Genomic DNA, 20,097 nt, shown 5'->3' on the forward strand with positions numbered 1-20,097 from the left:
ACCACAAGATTGCCAGAGTGAGCCCAGGGCAGGCACAAACAGCAAGGAGAGCTAGTTTATAATTAATACACACACTATAAAATATGCATTATGGGGTGGATGTGGCCAAATATGGATTTCTGCTTTGATTTTCACTCGGGATAATTGAAGCACTTCTCAGGCAAGTCATACTGAATAAGGGACAAGCTCACAGCCTTTGGTGCCAAGAGTGTAGGGCTGCTCTGCTGTAGGTTAGCCTCTCTACCAGCTGTTTCTTATTTGTCTCATGCTCGAAGAGGGATTGTTAAAGCAAGTCCCCATCCATTTTGGGATTTTAACGTCTCCCTTGATAGGCATGGCTGTGGGCTGAGCTCACTGACTGTAGGTTACAGATATTTTGTGTGCAAAAGCAGCACAGTGTGCTTTAAGATGAACTGCCGAAACATGTTTCATGACATTCTGATCATTAAAAGGAGAAGATGCAGGGAGAGGGGAAATGAAAAGGCATAAAGCAGCGTTTTTACCCCTCCCTGCTTCCATATTTATCAAACCCCGCTGCAGAGATGAGATGGCTGTCGAACGCTCTTAATCTCCCAGTGGGCTGCCGCCGTGATCACACCAACTCACATGTGGTTGGAACGCGTCTAACGTCTTAACCCACAGACTACCCAGTTCACTACTACCACCACTGCACTTCACACACATACACACGCACACTCAGGAGAGTTGTGTCAGACTGATTAGCAACCACATCTCCAATCTCTGATTAGATGTGGAGTAAATGAAGCACCCCCCTCAGGTATGCATTTCCATAATGTCAGGTAATTAAACCCCAGTGTTTTAATAGCTCAGGAATAGGAAGACTCTCCAGGAGACTCGACAATGACGATAGACTTTGCTGAAAACTAGCATGCTATTTGCTTGCACGTAGCTGCCACTGAAACTATTACTTTCATTATACTGATGATAGATTACAAGCTTAACACGTTTAGATCATGAGAAACATTACATACTGGTGTGCATACTGCATGTCTGGGCATTTCAGTCCTATGTTAGTCAAAGAAAACTGTAAGTATTTAATGAGACTGATATTTTACTCTTTTATAGTCATCAGATTATATTGAACATTTCAGTCAAGCTAATCCAGCCAAAGCCAATAATTTCTTTGTCAATTTAATCATTGTTAATCTTATGATTATCTGATGACAAACAGTGTTTGAATGATTAATAATGCATATTTGTGGAAAGTGTTTGGTCCTGATGGAATCAATTGAAGGAACACATCCAGATCCAGTTGATGCCAGATCAGATTCATTTTGATGCCAAATCCAATCAAATTCATTTTGATGCGAACGTGAAGGACAAATAAACAGCATCACCTCACATCAGTTAGTAAGCTAGATGCTCAGGTGTTGGTTCATACTGTGCTGTTTCTGGATTGCAAGGCGTTTAGTCTTTAGGCTTGCTCGCTTTAGACTGAAGCTCTTACTGCTTTGTTAAATAGACTAGTGCAAACATCAGTGTTTGTCATTCAGTGCAGACTTGCCCCGCTACAGTCACATGCACGCATGTGCACAATCTCACACACACACACACACACACACACACACACACACACACACACACACACACACACACACACACACACACACACCAGTATATGACTGAAATCTGCATTTACTGACGCACACACACACACACGCTCTCTCTCTATCTCACTCAGGCACACACACATACACACTCACCGAGTCCTAACTAAAGTGAACTAGCTCATTGTATGCTGCCTGTGTAGTCCTGATATGATATACAGGAAATGGAACTACTGCAGCGAAAAAAAAAAAAAAGAAGCATTCAGTAATATTTTGTCTCCTCTTTTTGTCAAAAAGGAGAGGTTTTTATTTTTTTTTTCGTCAACAATATTGCATGTGGATGTAGTCACAGTGAGTGTTTAATGACATTGGTGCTGTTTTGTCATTGTCTCGTTTCAGTCATGGTCAAAAGGTCATTGATGAACATATTCCATCGTAGTTTTCATGAATGAAATTAACGCCAGTATCTCTGCCAAGTAAAGCTTTTTACTTTTCTTCCTACATTTATCCATGCCTCTGAAATATGAACAGAACATTTCCTGCTCTGGAAGTGCACATTTGAATTGTGTGCTTGCTGTTGATAGCTGACAGATTCCAGAGCTAAACAAAGGCTGCAAGAGCACAAGCATCTTTTTCATCACAGAAAAACCTGGAGAGGTGCTATTGTAAACATGACAGTGGATTGTCAGTACATCCCTGTTTGAGTTGCTGTTTCTTGTGTGTGTATGTTATGTTCATACTGTATGCGCGCACACACACACATAACAAAAGCCCTTTGATGAAACAAATTCTGCAGTGGGAGAGCTTTCTTTGTCCTGGTGCCCACTCATATGTGTGGTGCTCAAATGAGAACAATGCGAAGCCATAATGGTGCCACAGAAAGGTGTGGAAACTGAGTGAACTCCACAAGTCCCCTTCTGCACGGAATCAGAAAAAAAAAAAAAAGCAGCCACAGGACTGCAATGCTACACCATACGTTCATTATCTGTTGCTTGTGCACCAGAACGTTTTCCAGAAATAATAAGCTTGTAATGGGGTAGCGTTCACCGCTAATGATAGCCAATGCCGAAGCTGAAACTGAAGATCATTAAAGGCATGTAGCACTGTATGATTCTTCCAATGCCCGCTGTATGAACTACACTTCAAACACATAAGCTACCTACTTTAAGTCACACCTAAATTAACAGCTGTACTTTAAATCCCCTCTAATCTTTCTCCTCTCATGTGCACCGGATGTCTCTGACTGACTGACTGGCAGAGCAAAATGAAAATAGATTCATTTTTCAGGATACACTCTCCACTCAGATGGAACGTTACCTTCTGTTGAACTGCTAAGTTACGGTTCATGTTGGAGATCCTCATGGACAACACAGCTTGGTCATACGGCGTTTGCGAAGTTATCTGTCTTCAAGCTGATAACAGAATGACAGCTAGGCTTTGCTCTGCGGGTGTCCTTCATATCTGTTGCTTCATTTCACTGCATGGTACGGCTCGGCTCGACTTGACTCAGTTGGCAACGTTCTTTTTTGGTTTTCCATTGGCAAGAGTTGTGAATAGTACCCGGTACCTGGTACTAAAAGGTGGTAACACTTCAGACCACTGCTGGGTCAGAGGGAAACGTCACTTGACCGGAGTTGTCTTATCGTCTGTGTTCTGATGTTGGAGTTTCCAACTCTTTTTTTATTGTTACCAGTCTTTTGTCTTGTTTTCTTCAGCTGAATTTTTTTTTTTTTTTGTCTCCGTGCTGTGACAAACAGCCGTCCCTTTGATGTCCTCCATTGTTCCCGTGTTTGTGGCGTGTTGAAGATAATGTCTCGGTAGTTTCACGCGGTGTCGCCATGGCAATCAGCTCAGAATCCCGCCAAATGGAGGGGGTGCAATCTGCGGAGAGAGACGACATCAAGAGAAGTACCTGGTACCAAAAACGAATCGAGTCGAGCGGAGCAGAGTTGTGCCAGGCAGTGCAAATAAGTCTTAAATCACTTATGAAAACAAAGCCTCACACTATTAGATCAGCGGACTTTCACTGAAGAGCTCCTCTCATCTCATGCTCAGTCATTTATGGGACATTATTCAATGAAGAAACAACAAGGCCACACAAAGCCATGGTGAAATCTGGATTACCCTGTTACAGTTGTCGCAAACTCCGGGCCACTGTTAATTGCTTTTAATGAACAATGTTTTATTGAGCATAACCTGTCATATTGCCAAGGAAGAAATCTGCTAAGGAGCGAATATGAAATGAGCTACTGGCTGAATCACCAGTTTGTTGCCAACTTGCTAATTTAATGTTCAAAGAAAAGCACTGCCACACACACCGATCACTTTTTCCTATTGGATGTGTGATAAACAAACTATTGGATGACCTTCTTGTTACGTGTTACCTTTGGATGACTGTGGTGTTGTTTGAAGCTAGCATAGAAATGCAAAAAGAAAAAAAATGTATTGCCAGGTACAGCTATGCAAATGTGTGATTACAGGTTTTTGCTGAGAAAGTGATACAAAAACATTTGTAACATAACTGCATAATCATTCAAGCCAATTTCAGGCTCTTCTTGGCACCAGCCGGTTTTCTTTTGAGGGCTGAGAAAGTGAACTGAATATTTTTTGTGAATCATTCTGTTCTGTTGTCAATCTCGGTGAAACTTTTCAGTCGTAGTTCGGTTCATTAGATTACACAAATGAGTTGAGTGAAATAATTGTGTTTATGAAAAATCATACTTGTGCTGAATCCAAATTTTAATATCCAAATGTCGCTGCCTGTATAGAATAATCAATGTTTGCTTTCTCTTTGGAATTTACTCGCTCTTTTTTGTCTCTCTCTCTCTTCAGCAAACTCCAGTCTTCTGGGAGGAGGAGGAGGTGAGTGAACACCTTTGTTTTTCATTGTTGGCTCCACTGGTATTAAAGCAATTAAAGTTGCGCTCATCAGATCCAGCATGTTGGCACATCTACATTGTTCCGTGGGTTCATGGCAGACTTTAGTGTCTGTTTCGCTCCAAGTGCTTGTGTTAAATGTGGCTGAATGTAAGGCCAAAACATTAGAGCGTTGTGCAGTGCAACCTTGCACTGTGCCACATTAAGAGATGGTCATTACTTTAGCAGCCTGCCGAAGAACATTATCATCAAAGCGATGGAGGAAATCTGAGGCAGCCAAGCGTGGTGTGGGAATAATGGGTTGGGAACTCCAGTAGAATGCTACCGCCCAATCCCACTGTTCTTCTTTTCTGAAATTTGACTTTTACTGTGACATGATTGAAATAATCATTCTTGGCCACAGTAAGATGAGGTTGGGGTAAAATGCACCCAGTCAGATGCGGAATGTTAATTTTTCGTCCGAAGGGGAATTTTTGATGATATGTTGGGATGGTATGATAATGAAATAAGGTCACTGCTCCGGCCTTGTCTGTTTATCCATCTGTGCCGGTTGTCACTTTGAATGTGTCACCGTCTCCTGACGGCCTTCACTTCTACATGGTGGTCCTAACCAGGGCTTTAGAGATTTGTACATCTTATCTGTGAAATGTTCTTACACAGTTTGTGTTGGTGTTTGTGTCGTAGGAGTTATCCGAAATTATATTTTTTGCAGTTACAGAAAAAAAGAGATAATTTTGTGGGTGACTTATTAAAATGTTATCCTGCATATGATTTTAACTGTCAAACTTTTCCTCCAAATTACAGAGTCCTTCTATTGAGTAGTTTTAAAAAATGGTTTTAAAAAAAACACATTAAGACAGATTTCTGAACTCTGCAGGATGGCATTTCCTTCTGTGTTTATTTATTTATTAATTAGAATTTGAACACCTGGCATGAAATATGAGTCATCACAGGCAAAGGATGCGCACAAAGCAACATCAAAGCCGCCGCATAGTTAACTGCTCAGTGCACACGGTGTCCATTAAAGCGTACACGGAGCTGCTGAAATCTTATTCACATCTAATCATGCGCTCTGGAGTGGCCCTCGTCTGGTCTGCTACATGGTTTAAGACTGCAAACTTTCCAGCCGTTGTTGCGTATCAGTGCTGCATCCTAATCTGTATCAGTGACATGGAGAGGTCCTCAGCGCACAACCATCTGAAGAACGTCTGTGATTGAGATCAGAGGTCACGAACATGCGTCTCCATAACCAAGCGAAGCCCCGTAAAGTAGGCTGTACTGTCCTCCTGATTGGTGTCTGTCTCGGCTGCACTGGACTCTCAGTATTCATTTGCCACGTACAGAGAAACAATAGAAGCAATTTTTTTTGTCATTATGTTTTCATTATTGTTATTTTGCGGCAAATCACCTTTTCACAGTTCTCCGAATCTCAGAACGCGCAGCTGTGTTGATTGATCCAGGTTCTTCTCCAACTAATAACAGGCGTTATGGTATTACAGATTGCTCCGTTTCAACACAGCAGCAACAAAAAATGAAGTCGAATGCGCAGCTGCCAACACTGAAATGTGAGATCTTTTGTGTCAATTAATGTCATACTTTACAAGAAAACATTTCAGTTGATTGTGACCTGCAGCTGTGCTTATTAACTCTAGAGGAATTCTAATTGTAGCCAGTGCCTTTTTTTCAGAGCAAAGCCTCCTTTCATTCTTAATTGACTCCCAGCGATGCTATTCCTGCCAAGTTACTGGCACAAGATACAAGGTCAATTAACTGGAAAATGCTAAGACTCATATATTGTCATGTTAATAATGACCACAACAAGTCTGTTATTTTATTATTTCTCATGTGTGCAGTCTTGTGACACTTGTTTTTGTTACTTTGGCTTAAAAAATGAGGGGATAGTTATAACCAGGGAGAGATTGACATCATCAACCAAAGAGCTGAAAATGGTATTTTCTGTTCCCCAAAACAAAGCTCTACAACGTGTCTTTTATCTGGACGAGGCCAAGAGGGCTTTTATCTTCCAGTGTCTTTATCGCTCGAAGGTGCCTGCTAAACCTGCAAAACTCTTCTCTCCGTTCTCACCCCGGCCCTCCCTCTCCCTCTATCATTTGGCATGTGAAGACCTCCTGCCTTGGTGGCGGTGAGGATCGATGTAAAGAGGAGATGTGCTCTCATACAGGGCCGGCCTTATCTCGCAGCTGTCTTCTCAGGGCTCTGCAGAGGGGCAGCTTCACCGCAGGATGATCCATCATGTTGGCCTCACACACCTGAGCCACGTTTAATTCTCACAGCTCTGGAGGTGAGCCTCCTACCAGTGTGTAAAAACTGGACAAAGTCTTTAGTTTATGCGTGAAAAGTTAGTTTACCACCTACACACTTTTAGAAGTTTCCTGGCTTTACATGGAATTGGGGATTTTTTGTTATTCCCCAATATGTCTTGGTATTTTTTGAGAGAAGGACGTCACCTGTTTGTATATCTTATCATTAACTCAAGTGTGATAAGCAAGGGGTGTGAATCACAAGTTTTGTCTGCCATGACACAATTTTGATTCAGTTCAGGGGCCTCCGATCGATATGATATAATAACATTACAACACAATCAGTTACATTTGTGTGACAAAAACAGTACAAAAACAACCTCATCAAAGCTAATTACTCAATATACAGCACAGCTTACAAGAGATAGAAAGGCAGACAGTGAATCTGACTCAAACTATTGGGAAGATTGTACAGACTCTGAATGCAAGGCCTCATTTCTCTGTACATGAAATAAGAGCAGCTGTGATAGTCATCCCTCTTTAGAGTTGCAGTTCAGTTTTTGTGGAAAAAAAAAGATGGTGAGCACCTGACACATTAGCGCTAGCATGAGGGTCCAGTTCATCGTGTTTCCTGAGTATTTCATCATGTCACATCATTGTTTCGTGCATCTTGAAGACGATAATGATTGATGCTTTAACCTTGCGTCGATGATATCGGGTTGTTCTTGAATCAGTATAGATTCACACCGATGGATCGTAATATGATAATTCCCAAGTCATGGCAAATTCTTATGCTGGTGATTGTTTAGTTGGCTTGCAGCCAGAGCCATGTGAATAGGGTGGAAATAAGTGAAAATAAAGCTCTGGGTGAGATTTGTCCTGTACCCAAAAAAAGACATTATTATATTCCAAGCATTAGTTATGGAGACAAAAAAAAAAAAAAAAAAACCTCAAGAAAAGATTTTTTATGCCCCGATGCTCTATTAAATCCTTAGAAATCACTGATGGGAATTCTCTCTGGGTTGCATGTCTTCAGTATTATGTACACAATGGGGTTAACCAAAATAGCACTGTTATCTACGTTAGACATGTTGGTCTCACTGGGATTCCATACGTACATAGAGGGAAATAACAATGATCTCTGATAATGGCACACTAAATGAGGCCTCTGTGAATAGAGGGTAATTATGAATGGTACCAGGTTGCTCGTGTGATGTGTGTCACAGCAAGCCAGGATGCTGGCACAGTCCCAAAAGGACAGACCTAATGTAAACATCATATTGTCTATCTTTCCTAACCCCCCCCCATTTGTCTTTCTCTCACACACCCACTGACACACACGCACGGATGCAAGCGCACACTGAGCCATGTAATGATACCATGAAGCCCTGTGTAGCCAGAGAGAGGGAGCTCCTCTTGCCTTTGATGTCTCCATCCAGGAGGGGAATTGGCTCATTAGCATTCTAACCAGAATCGTTGCCCATTTAGCACTAGGCTTTAACTAGACCACCCAAACAAATCGTTCTTCTCACGTTGGGCCTCCTTTCTCTGCTGCCGTCAAGCAGCAGGGCACATGCACGGCTGTTTTGTACGTCCTGACTGGGGCTAATTTGGCCACGGGCTGCTAACGCTCACTGAACTCACCAGCCTTTGTCATTGCTTACATAACATGAGGCTGTAGTGCTGTGTGCCCCCAGCACTCCCCTCTCATAAGTTTCCTAAACAGTGGTGTGAGTCATGGCAAGTACCAACACATTCTAATATATGGGATTAATTATGCTTGCTGTGATTATGCCTGGCTGTGGTGGTGCTCATGTGGTTCTTTGCCTTCCTCTGCAGCTAAAGATGTCATCAGATGTGGAATAGCAATGGCATAACAAGGCGATGCTTAGCGGCTCTGCGGAGAAACTGGTGTGCATACAAAGGCCTGTAAATTACAAATCTAATTAACACAAGGAGTATAATGTCCCAGCTCTGACCTTTGGGTGAAGTGTGAGAACCTATAATAAATTTATCCGACTGTAGAAGGACAACATCAGCAGAACTGTGCAGTAACTACAGCACCGGCTCTTTCGACAGACTGCTCCAGCATGCCCGAGAAAAGAAAAGGTATCCAGTTTCGGACATGTTTGGATAATCCTTTATCAAGATTCCTAAGTGCTTCACCATGCTTATCTCTATCTCTATTCGTTATGCAAAGAGCTCTGTTTTCTTTTCCTGTCACCTCCAGGTGAACCATTATCCTCTGTCTGGGTCCTGCCCGAGGCTTGTTTATTGAGTAGATTGGAAGGGACCAGGCCATGGTGATCTGTACGGGGGGGAGGGGGTATGATTCGAGATATAGACTGGTGTTGTGTGACGGTTTGGTCTAGATGGCCTTATGTCCCTGTCGAAAAACCATCTCAGCACTCTGGAAGCTCCAGAACTCCCCTGTATGATTAATCACTCAAAGATGACATATTATTCTCATAACTCATAAATCGCACACTATGCTTGACTGATGGTCCTCGGTTCACAGATGGTAGTAACAGCCATTAGCATAACTTATGACACAGATAGTGTATTTCCCTGTGGAGTAGCCTAAATAATGTAAAATGATAAATTGAATGCAAAGATTCCTCAGTCAGCACGGCACCCTCGGGATTTACTTATCTCCTCATATTTAGTGGGCAGTTAGTTACACTCTGATCTAGGTCCACCTTGTATTTGTGCTGTAATGTTCCGTGTGCTCTTTAAAGTGCGTTTGAGGCAGCGCTGATATAAATGCGTGTCTGCCTCCTGCCTGCCTGCTGTTAGGAACTATTTACTAGATCGTCTCACTGCCTAAAGACACTTGTATTCTCTTTTCTTTGTGCGATTTAAAGTAAGTGTTCTGTATATGCCTCTCATTTCAGTAGATCGTGTTCAGCCCAGGGCTTCGCAGTTCGTAGCGTTCGTGCTTGCTTTTCATCGTGCCACCCAATATGGGACTTGCATAGGCTTGAGCCAATGATATTCATTTAAATAATTAAAATTAAAAAAAGCTTATTTGAATTGGGCTCGAGAAGTCATTTTAAAAATTTCACTAACTCAGTGAAATTATGAAACGACTTTATGCTACACATTCCAAGTGTAATGCACTTCTAAGTGAGTTTATGCATCAACAACACTGTACTGTATGCCACCACCCAAGTGTTGCCTTGCCTTTATTAAATGTGTTAACCAGTTTACTGACTGCATAATACTCACTCAACCCCACAAACAAATAGATCTGTTTATTATTTGTCTCATCATATTCTGTTTCAAAAGAAGAGGATGATCTCTAATACCGATATAGTATTTTTTAGTAGATGATGGTGAAGGCGACTTTATACATATGCAATTATGTCAAGCACAGTGACATCTCAGTGGAAACAGTCATTATATTGAAAAACTATCATGTGATAACTGCCCTCATGCTGTCACCCAGTTATTACAGAGATGCCGAGATGACGTAATTTAGAGGGCATGCCACTGAAATTAGCAAGACAAGGTCGTCCTGTGGTCTGCAGTTTGCGGTACCCAAATAGTGATGGAAATTGCATTTCAGCGTGAAAGCCCTTTCTAATGCCATCTCTAGCTCCCTCCTGCCATGAACACCTCCCCTTCCCCCCCTCTGCCTCCAATCAGCAATGATTGATGGACTAATTGATGCAGCATGATTGGGCCATTCATTTTAGCCTACAACAGAGGGTTCCATATTTAGGATTAGCTTTGCATTATAATGGAAAGGGAAGAAGAAATGGTCAGGGAGTCATTGAACTCTAGAGGGACAGAGGGACAGTGTTAATTGTTATAAGAAATGCGGAGACAAAAGGAGGGGGGAATCAGTTATACGACGAGGGCAGCGGTAACAGGACTGGTCAGTTGTGCAATGCTAAGCTTATGAGACATAGGAAAGTGCTCCAAGGGATTTATGCAGTGGTGTGTACCTGCGAATAAAAGCAAGCGAGAGGGGCCTATAGCTGCCGCGTATGCTGGTATCCCTCCGTCACCCTATGAATCATTCATCTCTGTCCCCATGTATAAATCAAGCTGCCGGCCGTCGCCCACGGCAGTCTTGTCATTAGCTAGTTGACGGCATCACTTGATCTCTGGCACTGCAGTGCGGGTGAGGGAAAGGGCCTAACTTTAAACAGCGCACATTTCAGCATATCAGACTGTATGAAGTATTGAAAAGAGTGGAATACACTCTGGGTATAGTGAGGCACTGGGACAGTGTAGAAAGAGGTGGGGAACAGGCGAACCACGGTCAGATGGTTGGGAATTGGAAGCAGGACACAGGCAGAGTGAAGTTAGCTGCAAATGGGGTGGGGGGGGTGGGTTCGAAGACGCACACAGGATTATTTTGCAGGCCAGGAGATAGGAGAAGTGTTGGGGTCTCAGGCGAACAATCTGGATGCAAACAGTAGCACACTGCACCCAGGTATGTTATACTGCGCGTCTAATCAGCTGATCCTCGTCAGGTGTGTGCATTACACTGCACTGAGTGGTGGCCTGGTTGCATGAGTGTGTTTGGGGCAGGGAACGTGAAAGCAGCGCGATGGCGTGGGCTGGTTAACCGGGAAGTGAGTGACGACTTTCTACAAGCATCCTGTGTCTGACTGTGGAGTAGCTAACCAGGACCACTCACTTGTATTTTGCTATCAAATTGAAACTACTCTAGAGTGTGCATGTGTGCAAAGAAAGTAATGCATGCGAATTACGCAGGCTCTTTCTGAAAGTATTTTAGTTTGTTGTTGTGCTTGACAGCTGGATTTACCTACATGAGTAAAACAGATTTTTTTTTTTTTAAAGTATACTTTAAATGAATTAGTGATAATACATATTCAAAGTGCCTGGGAGTCTTGAAAACACAAGTTGACTTTAAGGATTTTGTTGACAGGATTTAGGACCTAAAAAGCATTACAACATGCATCTTTCAGCCCGCATTAACTTGCAGTGGATTTAAAGATCGCAGAAGCTGAGGGGAAAATGGGTTTGTATCTTTGTGATGAGGATTGCACCAGAGATCATCAGTACCCTACACACCTATTTTCAGTATCATTTTCAGACTGACACAGAGTCTCGCTGCCTTTCGTCACTCAGGGTCAGTCAAGGTGGAGGACTTCTCTCCTCTAGAATCTCTCCCATCGTATATTGGACCTCAGGACTGTGAAGGTCTGGGACCTTATCAGTTTGAAATGCTACCTCTGCCTGCTGAGGCAAAACCTCAGGGCATTAGCCAAGCCTCGGGGCAGCCGAGGCTAGGGAGGCTCTGAGTGCGCTTGCACTTTGGCTTATGGTACAAAGTGTTTCAAATTATCATTCAACTATTTTATAAGCAATTCTTGTTATTTTCAAAGTACTGGTATGTACATTTGTGCATGCATTTTTATGCTTTTTGCCCGCAAGGAAACAACACAAGCATATAGGAGACCATCTTGACTTCTCAGAATCATTTAGTTGAAAATAAATATATGTGATACTGTAGTCGGGTCCTCTCCTTCCCTCAGGGTTGCTGCTGTAAACATATTGCAGCTGCTTGTTTTCCTTTGTGTTCGACCTCTGCAGCCTCTCTTGCTCCGTTTGGTGCTTTCTCTCGCTCTCAGAGGAAACGAAGGTGGCCTTTGACTTCAATCAGGGGACAGGAAGAGCGATATTCTACAATCCCACAGCATATTGTGCCCCTTATTTATATTTCAACCACTTAGTAATTCACATGCTTTTGTACAAGAAAGGACTTGCACCCAAGTTTAAGAACCATTCACCTTATTCTGTCTCCCCTCATCGTTCATGAACTGAGAAAACCACCACAGGGCCTAAAGAAGTGGGCAAGAAAGTGTCAATTTAGTTCTCTTCCACATTGCTATCACACACGACCTCCCCCCGCACCCCAAACTCCCCTCTGTGCACCAGCATTTCTGGGTCAGTTGTTGAGCTTTTAGACAACTCAAAGCATTACCAACCCCAATGTCAGAGCACATTTGTGTCCTGCGCGGCTTCATTGTGGCTGTTTTGGGGGCAGATCCTGCACTCGGCCTGTCCATTTCCTTTCGCATGCATGTGTCTGTGTGTATTACGTGTACGTGTCCGTGTGACTGCATGTTTGCATGCCAGTGTGTCTGTCTGAATTTGCAAGTGTGTGTAAGTGGGCTTTTTTGTGTGCGTGTGTGTGGGATTCTTATTCTGGGATAACTGGATGCTGAGCTGTCTTGTCAGTTGACTCAGTGGTCAGTTTTGGTCCCACTGCCCCCAGCAATGCAGGATGGAGTGATGAGATCTGACAGACGCGGACAGTTCTTAGCAGGGCACTACCCCATCCCTCAGTCTCACCAATCACAGCGAGGCTTCTACAAGGACATCACAGGAGGCTCAGAGAGCTTAGCCACATGTTCGCAAGTGATTCAGAGACAGCCGGCATGCCAATACACCAATCATATGAAACCCTATTATTTTCAAGACGTTTACTCGGATTGTTGGAGAATTCTTGCAAAGTATATATTAGGAAGACAGGACACCTCCAAAACCAGACAGGTGGGATGAAGGGTAAACAGAAATGATCAAAACCACTGGTTTTGGTTGCTTTAAAGTTGTAGAATTTAATTCCTTAACACAGGGTTTCCCTCCATGCCATCGACTCTGTATATCTAACAAGTGATGAAGGTAATGGAGGAGCCAGTGCAGATCAGTGGAAGAAATTAGCAGGACACTGCCAGTAAGCAAAGCCATTAAATCAATAAGCTGCCACCATGCCAGGCTGAATAACCTAACAGCCATTTATTTTATACAAACTAATAATTTTACTGTTTTTTTCTACAAATACTGTTTCCAGTACAAAGACACACATATTAATGAGTTTTTATTGAATGAAGGGAGCTGCAGCTGCCCACCCTGGTTTGCAGGGAACAAGTCCTCTGCTGCACTTGTGCTGAGTGTGGGTATGGATTGGTTCAATATGGCACAGGATTGTTCTCTTTTGGTGTCCAGCTACAATCAACACATGAGACCACACACACAAGTGTTGGGAGGGAAACTGCGCTGACTGTTCAGACTAAATAGGTGCAATAACATGTTTTATTTAATCGCAGCAGTTACTAAATTACTCTCCATTTTGCGATGTAAATGTACCGTGTACCCTGCTGTTATGTTAACTATAGCTGGCTCACAGATCTTTACGTTACCGCTTTACAGCAGAGGAACACGTGCACCCTGCAGGACACTTGGGGTTTTGTGCTGCCGAAACAGCACATGCCATAATTCCACTAACCACTGCGCTTCACAAAAGCATGAATGAACAAACACAGGGAGAGCTGATTGCTCTCAAGTACCTAATGTTTACAGTAGTGTTGGGGCAGCATATAGATCTGAGGTTTGAGTAAGTGACTCTTTGAACTAGCTGTGGGCATAAAAGAAGGAGAGTATTCATGTGAACATCTCTGAAGTGCTGTTTGGTGGTGATTAGTGGCACTTCTTTGACACTTTCTGAGCAGAGACTGACCTGCTACGGTGGCCTTTTGCCAACTAGTAACAAACTGTCAAGCTTTCTGCATCTCTCATGGGGCAGCCTAGTTAGCTGTGTCTGACAGGCTGCTTGCCTACAAGTGAGGTTTCAGTCCAGGGAGGGCAGAGCGAGCTCCAGAGGAAAGCTGTCATCTTTTTGTCAGACCACAGGGAAGAGGAGGAGTTTGTCTCTCCCTCTGTCTCTCTCTCACCTCTATCTATCTTTCTCTCTGTGTCAGCTTGCTCCCCTGGTGCAGATCTTCACTTTCCCAGTGCCTGTTATGCTGCACTCAGGCTGGCTGTGCAGAATAAACAGGCGGGTGTCAGAGGATGAAACGCCAAGCGTCCCCCAGGAACCGGGCCCGCCGTTGCGTTAACCCCCTCGCTGTTGCCTCCTGAGGGCCACAGCAGCCATCCTAGTATGCTAGCTGGGAGTGACATCGAGACAGCCAGCTGGACTGAGGTGAAAGACGCTCCATGTGTCCTCCCTTAGGGAGAGATGAGCGTTTATACCGCAGGGATGATGCCCACCACTCCACCTAATCCTCTTTTCCCAGACACTTCATTATCACCCGCACACTGCTGCCACAGTATGTGTGTGCAGAAAGATCTCTGAGGATAGCCATGGAATCTCATGTGAAGGTGGAGAGAGAGGAAGGAGTATTGAAGAAGAGGGAGAGGGCTGAGGAAAAATGAGGGAGAAGGAAGGTGGTATGAAGAATGGCAGGGGATACGCTGAATAAAACTGTGGTGGAGGTGGAGAACAGATGTCAGGCGTAGTGGGTGGTAGTGAGAGGAAAACAATTTGCGTAATGCTTTCTCGCTTTCCTTTGCATATTCATGCATTTTCACTACAGAAGCAAGTAGCAGGCAAAACTGAAAAGGAGTCAGGGGGGAACGGGTGCTCTCCAGGGCTGCCACGTTCATGGAATTGTAGCTGACGATTAATTGTCAAACAAATAATTGCGATTAATAATTTGTCTGATTATGTTTGTTGGATGCCACTCTGAAGCAAAACATATCCTCCCATATGAGATGAATCAATAGAACATGTCCAACAGCAGCCAAGCTATGTTTTTCCTCATTGGAACCCTGTGCTCACACGGTTTATTGACCTCAGCCAGCTGAAGGAAACACACCTTAATCAGTTTCTATTTGTTGTGACATGTCGAACATTAGCCATTTCCATCAACATGCAGCATAAATTGTGACATAATTTATAGATATGCAGAGTAATGTGCATTTTCATCCATTACCATTAAGCAAATGGCAAAGCATCTTGAGATAAACAGCAGCACTAATTCTCTACTCAGATGCCATTAAATCATAGCGGAAGAGGGGGGCGCAACAAGACCTCAAATATTGGAAAGCTACATGGAAATAGTGATGGAAATATGACATTTCTTTTAGTTTTATCCAGCTGTTTTTAGACAGGTGAATGGAAACATTTCTAATGATCGCAGTGAGCTCAAACAATTGCGGTCATGTGGTAATGTAATAAAAAGGCCTTGTTATCTCCTTATCAAACACCAGTGTTTGAAGTGTTAAAACCGCTTTACAGGTCGAAAAATAATGAGAATTTTAGTTAAAACAATTATACTAAACATGCAACGTTTCATGCCATGTGCAGAGGTGTCTGCTGGGAAGAAGATTTATTTCTGAGTGGGAGAGTGCAGAAAAGCTATTTGAGCCCACTGAAACATGTTGGCTCTCTACTGTGGGACTCGCATTAGGACATGCCATAATTGATGGAGGAGCATACTTAGCAGTAATAATGGGCATTATAGGGGGTGGTATCAAGACATTATTTTCAGAAAGCTCTAATTAAGCTTTCTGCTGTGGCTTTGGCAGAGCACTGACTGTCCACTATCATTGGGAATGATTTCTGAGCTTCTGATAAACACACTGCTTGCCAATCAGTTTGTTCTGGGCCTCCCATCAGCAGGAAAAATAAACAAGTTCATCAAACAGTGAGAGACAGAGCTCCTCCTCACTGACTCTCGTCCTGGCCCCGATGAAACAGCAATCAGCTCAGTACCACAGGGAGGCATTGCGTTTACAGTAGGTGGGTGGATAGACTGCTGCTAGCTAAGGGAGATTAGACCTTTGAGACCAGCTGAGACATTCCCACCACCAGCCAGCCCCACTTAAGATTGCAAACAAGACCCAGTCCCCTCCCCTCGACCTCCACGGCGGTTGGAGCGATCAACACCACACTGACACTTTCCCAAAGCTCTTCAACCATCAGCGCAGTGGGAAGGTTGGTGGCTCAAATAAAATAAGGGGCCCGTATGCACATGGGCGTGTGACTGTTGGTGGAGGAGATACGACAAGGTACACACAGCTGCGGTGCTAATCTCTGATTGTATCTAAGGTGTGTGTGTTTGACCGCCCCTCCACTATAGGTCAAGATGTAGGTGAGTTAGGATTAAAGCAGAGGAAACAGTTGACCTTGATACCTTCAACTCACCAAGTTCACTTCCTCCCTTGTCACTTGTTTGAAATTAAGCTTCTTCTTCTTGAAAATTGGCCTCTTCAGAACTCGCTGGCGATGCCCCAAAGATTCGGCACACGCTGCTACTCCACACTATCTGTTTTCAGACAGTGCTCTGTGCACTACATAAAAAAGTAAGCCTGAAGGAGATACTGCAGGATGGAGTGTGAATGTGAGCCTCAGCTGACAGCCCCTGGAACGTGTTTCTCCCCCTTCGGTGGGCAGCGGAGAAACCACACCAAGCGTGACAATAACAGAATGCCAAAACATGGATTGGGCCAAATGAGCTGTGAACGCAAACAAAGTAGCGAATTTGTTCTGTGGCGTTTGGGGTGGACATGTGTCCCCTCAGCATGTTAAATTCTGCGCACAGTCGTACTGACAGGCAGGCAGGCAGTGAAAAAGGAAGAATAATTAAGGTGAGATAAAAGAGAAGACAGAAAGACAGAAGGTAAAGTGAGCAAAACAAAACAGTAATGACGATGTCCGCCCAAGGATGTGTATGTTAATTGTTCCAGCGCTGCAGTGTGTGAAAGTGTTCATGTGGGTATGCTTTTTGTCTGGAGCCCATCTGAGATTTGTCATGCCTTATGGTAAATTTTTGAAGCGTGAGCTGTGCCAGTGGAATGCTTGTTCTGTTTCGTCGTCCCCCTGAGAATCTGTCTTTTTTAGAACTCCTGTTTATAACTTCATATTAACTCACGAGTATTCATACAAGTTTGTGTCTGACTTATCTTTGGGCGTCTCTGTTTCTGTGTGCTCTGTGTGTTATTCCTGGACCATGCAGGACTGTCTCTGCAATCCGGCGTCTGGCGCAGCTGTTAAATGTTTTATTTACTGAACCTTGATGAGATAAGAGCTGAGTGTTTTGGAATGTCTGTCTGAGGACATCAGCATGCCTCTGTGTGTGTGTGTGTGTGTGTGTGTGTGTGTGTGTGTGTGTGTGTGTGTGTGTGTGTGCTTGTGCTTGTGCTTCTTTTAAGTGCTGATTGGTCATTTGGCATCCGTCCCCCAACACCTAAATGGACTCTTAGAGCAACTCAGGAAGGCCATAAACATAAGCAGCCGATGGCAGGGCTAGTCTGAAAGGAAAAAAAAAATCCTAATAATACACAACTCTGTTGAATCGTTCCACTGGGCTGTTCTACAAATGGATTTTCAAACTTTTAAGTGTGTTGCTGTTTAGCTAGGAGCTTCTCATTCTGTCGGGCTGGACTGTTGTGTATATTGCGCCGCTTTACACCCTCTCTTCCTCCATGTGAGACTGAGGCAGACCAGTTAAGGAATCAAAAGGGCCAAACTGCATGGAAAATGGATCTGTGCAGGGTGGCTTGTTAATTCCCCAGCGTGCCTCCTGAGGTGAATCGCTCTCGATGCGGACGCTGCCTTTGATCATTCACAAAGCATGTCGCAGCAAGGTCTGCACCGGCAGCCAACAGATGGTCATTAAATCATGCGTTTTATTTTACTGGAGCTTTTTACATTCCTGCAAGATCTGCGTGCTTTTATTGCTGCCATTTAGGATGGCTACCATGCTGATTAGAAACATGCAGAGGCTTTTTGTGAGTGTGCCAAAAACAATGTGCATACTAACATTGCATTAATTCTAACTCTTTTCCCTTTGCAGGGTTCATTTTACTCCCAGAGCACACAGAAGCGTAGGTGTTAGACAGGATTAGCCTGTGAATTTTTATTGATTACCGGAGGTGCTCCCAGTACTTTAGTACGAGTTCTTAACATTATTTTTCTTCGGTATGCACGGAAATGTGTTTAAGGTGTACACTTAATGTGAGTGTGAAGCGTTGCGCGGTCTGCTCTGAGGGGGGTCATAGTTTCAATTCCATTGAACCCTACAGAACCTAGTTCATCATCCGGCCAATAATGGCAGATTTCTCACCTCCAGTCAACTGTGCTCCGAAAGCTTGTTAATCTTAGTGTCAGTCAGCGTCATGGACACAGAAATGCCTAATTACCTTTGCATGATTGCCTACTGAGTAGAATAGGAAATCCACCCTAATGATATATGTCATCTGGTAGGCATTTCAATCGCTGACCTCCACCGGCTACCTCAGTAAGGCAAGAAACTAACGATCAAATCTCCTCAAGTCGATTTTGGTTTGGGTCTGTAGGCACAGAAGTGGAAAGCTTGAGAGGAGAACTAGGGAAATGATAGGAGATCATGAAAAAATTTGCATTCAGAAGTTGTAACAATTTGTGTACTATCTGCAAACTGAGCTGGTGGGTTTCTGGATTAGTGGGATTTTGCTGCTTACAGGATCAAACTTTGGTATTTCCAATGGGTTTCTTCAACATAGCTGTTTATCTCAGCACATAAAGAAGATTTGTTTTAATCTCCTCCAGAGTGTCATGGCACCAGTGTCTTTTTCAGACATCGATTCACTTTAAAAAAAGAAGAAGAAGCTATTTAAAGCATTTTGCATTGGCTGTTTGTAGCCGTGGTTTCTAACCATGTTTATATATTTATGCTTATGTAGAGGCAGATACATGTGCACCTCCTCCCTTTACCCTGCTTTAGTTTGAATATGCATTCATTTGCATCAGATGTAAATCTTTATTGCAGTTCAAGCTGCTTCAAATGAAATGTTCTGAAGCAAACACCCACACAAACTCCTACATCAAATCATATTGTTGTTATTTTGTAGTGAGAATGGAGCTGCACCATATACCCTTTGCGACTCCTTTTATATTAACAGGTTAGATGAGGGACAAAGGCTGTGTATTATATTGGCGTGGGGGCCAAAGTTCCTGACATGGCAATTTGCTGTCTTTTCTTTTGGGTGAGTGGTGACAATAGGCCGCTGTAGGCTCATTCGGGTCCCCGTGTACTGCAGTGTGAAAGCGGCTTGGCTTTTTGCCCCAAGGGTCAGTGTGCGGATCTCAAACACCACGACTGATGAGCACTAATCTGGCCTCCTCGGCAAACACAAGCCTTTCTCTGTAACCTTCAAGCCGTGAAACACAATTTACAGAGGTGGCGGGGAGGCCAAGGGACCATGGTGTCAACAAGCAAACGGGGGAGGGTTTCCGAGTATAAGCAAGACACAGTCAGAGAATTTACATGGACTGTTACAATCTGACGATTTCCTGCTTTCAGTGGTAATTTGATTTAAAAAATGTTGTTGTTATAAAACCTTTTCATAATGTGTTATCACTTATTCATAGATATCCTTGTAGTATCTTGTTTGGCAGTAATCATTTAGCGTCTTTCAGTAATTATACTACATATCACTCTGCATTATATGAAGTACCTCATCCATCGTGCAATCCCTGCTACACTGCACTGTTACGGTTCACCCGCCATGCATAACTTCCTTTGTCTGCATATCTAAATTGTAGTGCAATACCTTTTTATACCGTCACCGTTTACCCGCTTAAT

General features: G+C 43.4%; 1 protein-coding gene across 5 annotated transcripts in view; it reads left to right on the plus strand.

Annotated features, from left to right (window-relative positions):
• macrod2 (mono-ADP ribosylhydrolase 2) overlaps window positions 1–20,097 on the plus strand; it is a 402,757-nt gene that overhangs the window by 118,614 nt on the left and 264,046 nt on the right. For all 5 annotated transcript variants that reach the window (XM_070977971.1, XM_070977972.1, XM_070977974.1 and 2 more), the window contains exon 4: window positions 4,401–4,430. In XM_070977971.1, the coding sequence (XP_070834072.1) occupies window positions 4,401–4,430 (30 nt within the window). The remainder of the gene's footprint in view (window positions 1–4,400; window positions 4,431–20,097) is intronic.

The sequence above is a fragment of the Chaetodon trifascialis genome, chromosome 13, assembly GCF_039877785.1.
Source record: "Chaetodon trifascialis isolate fChaTrf1 chromosome 13, fChaTrf1.hap1, whole genome shotgun sequence".
Taxonomy (NCBI): domain Eukaryota; kingdom Metazoa; phylum Chordata; class Actinopteri; order Chaetodontiformes; family Chaetodontidae; genus Chaetodon; species Chaetodon trifascialis.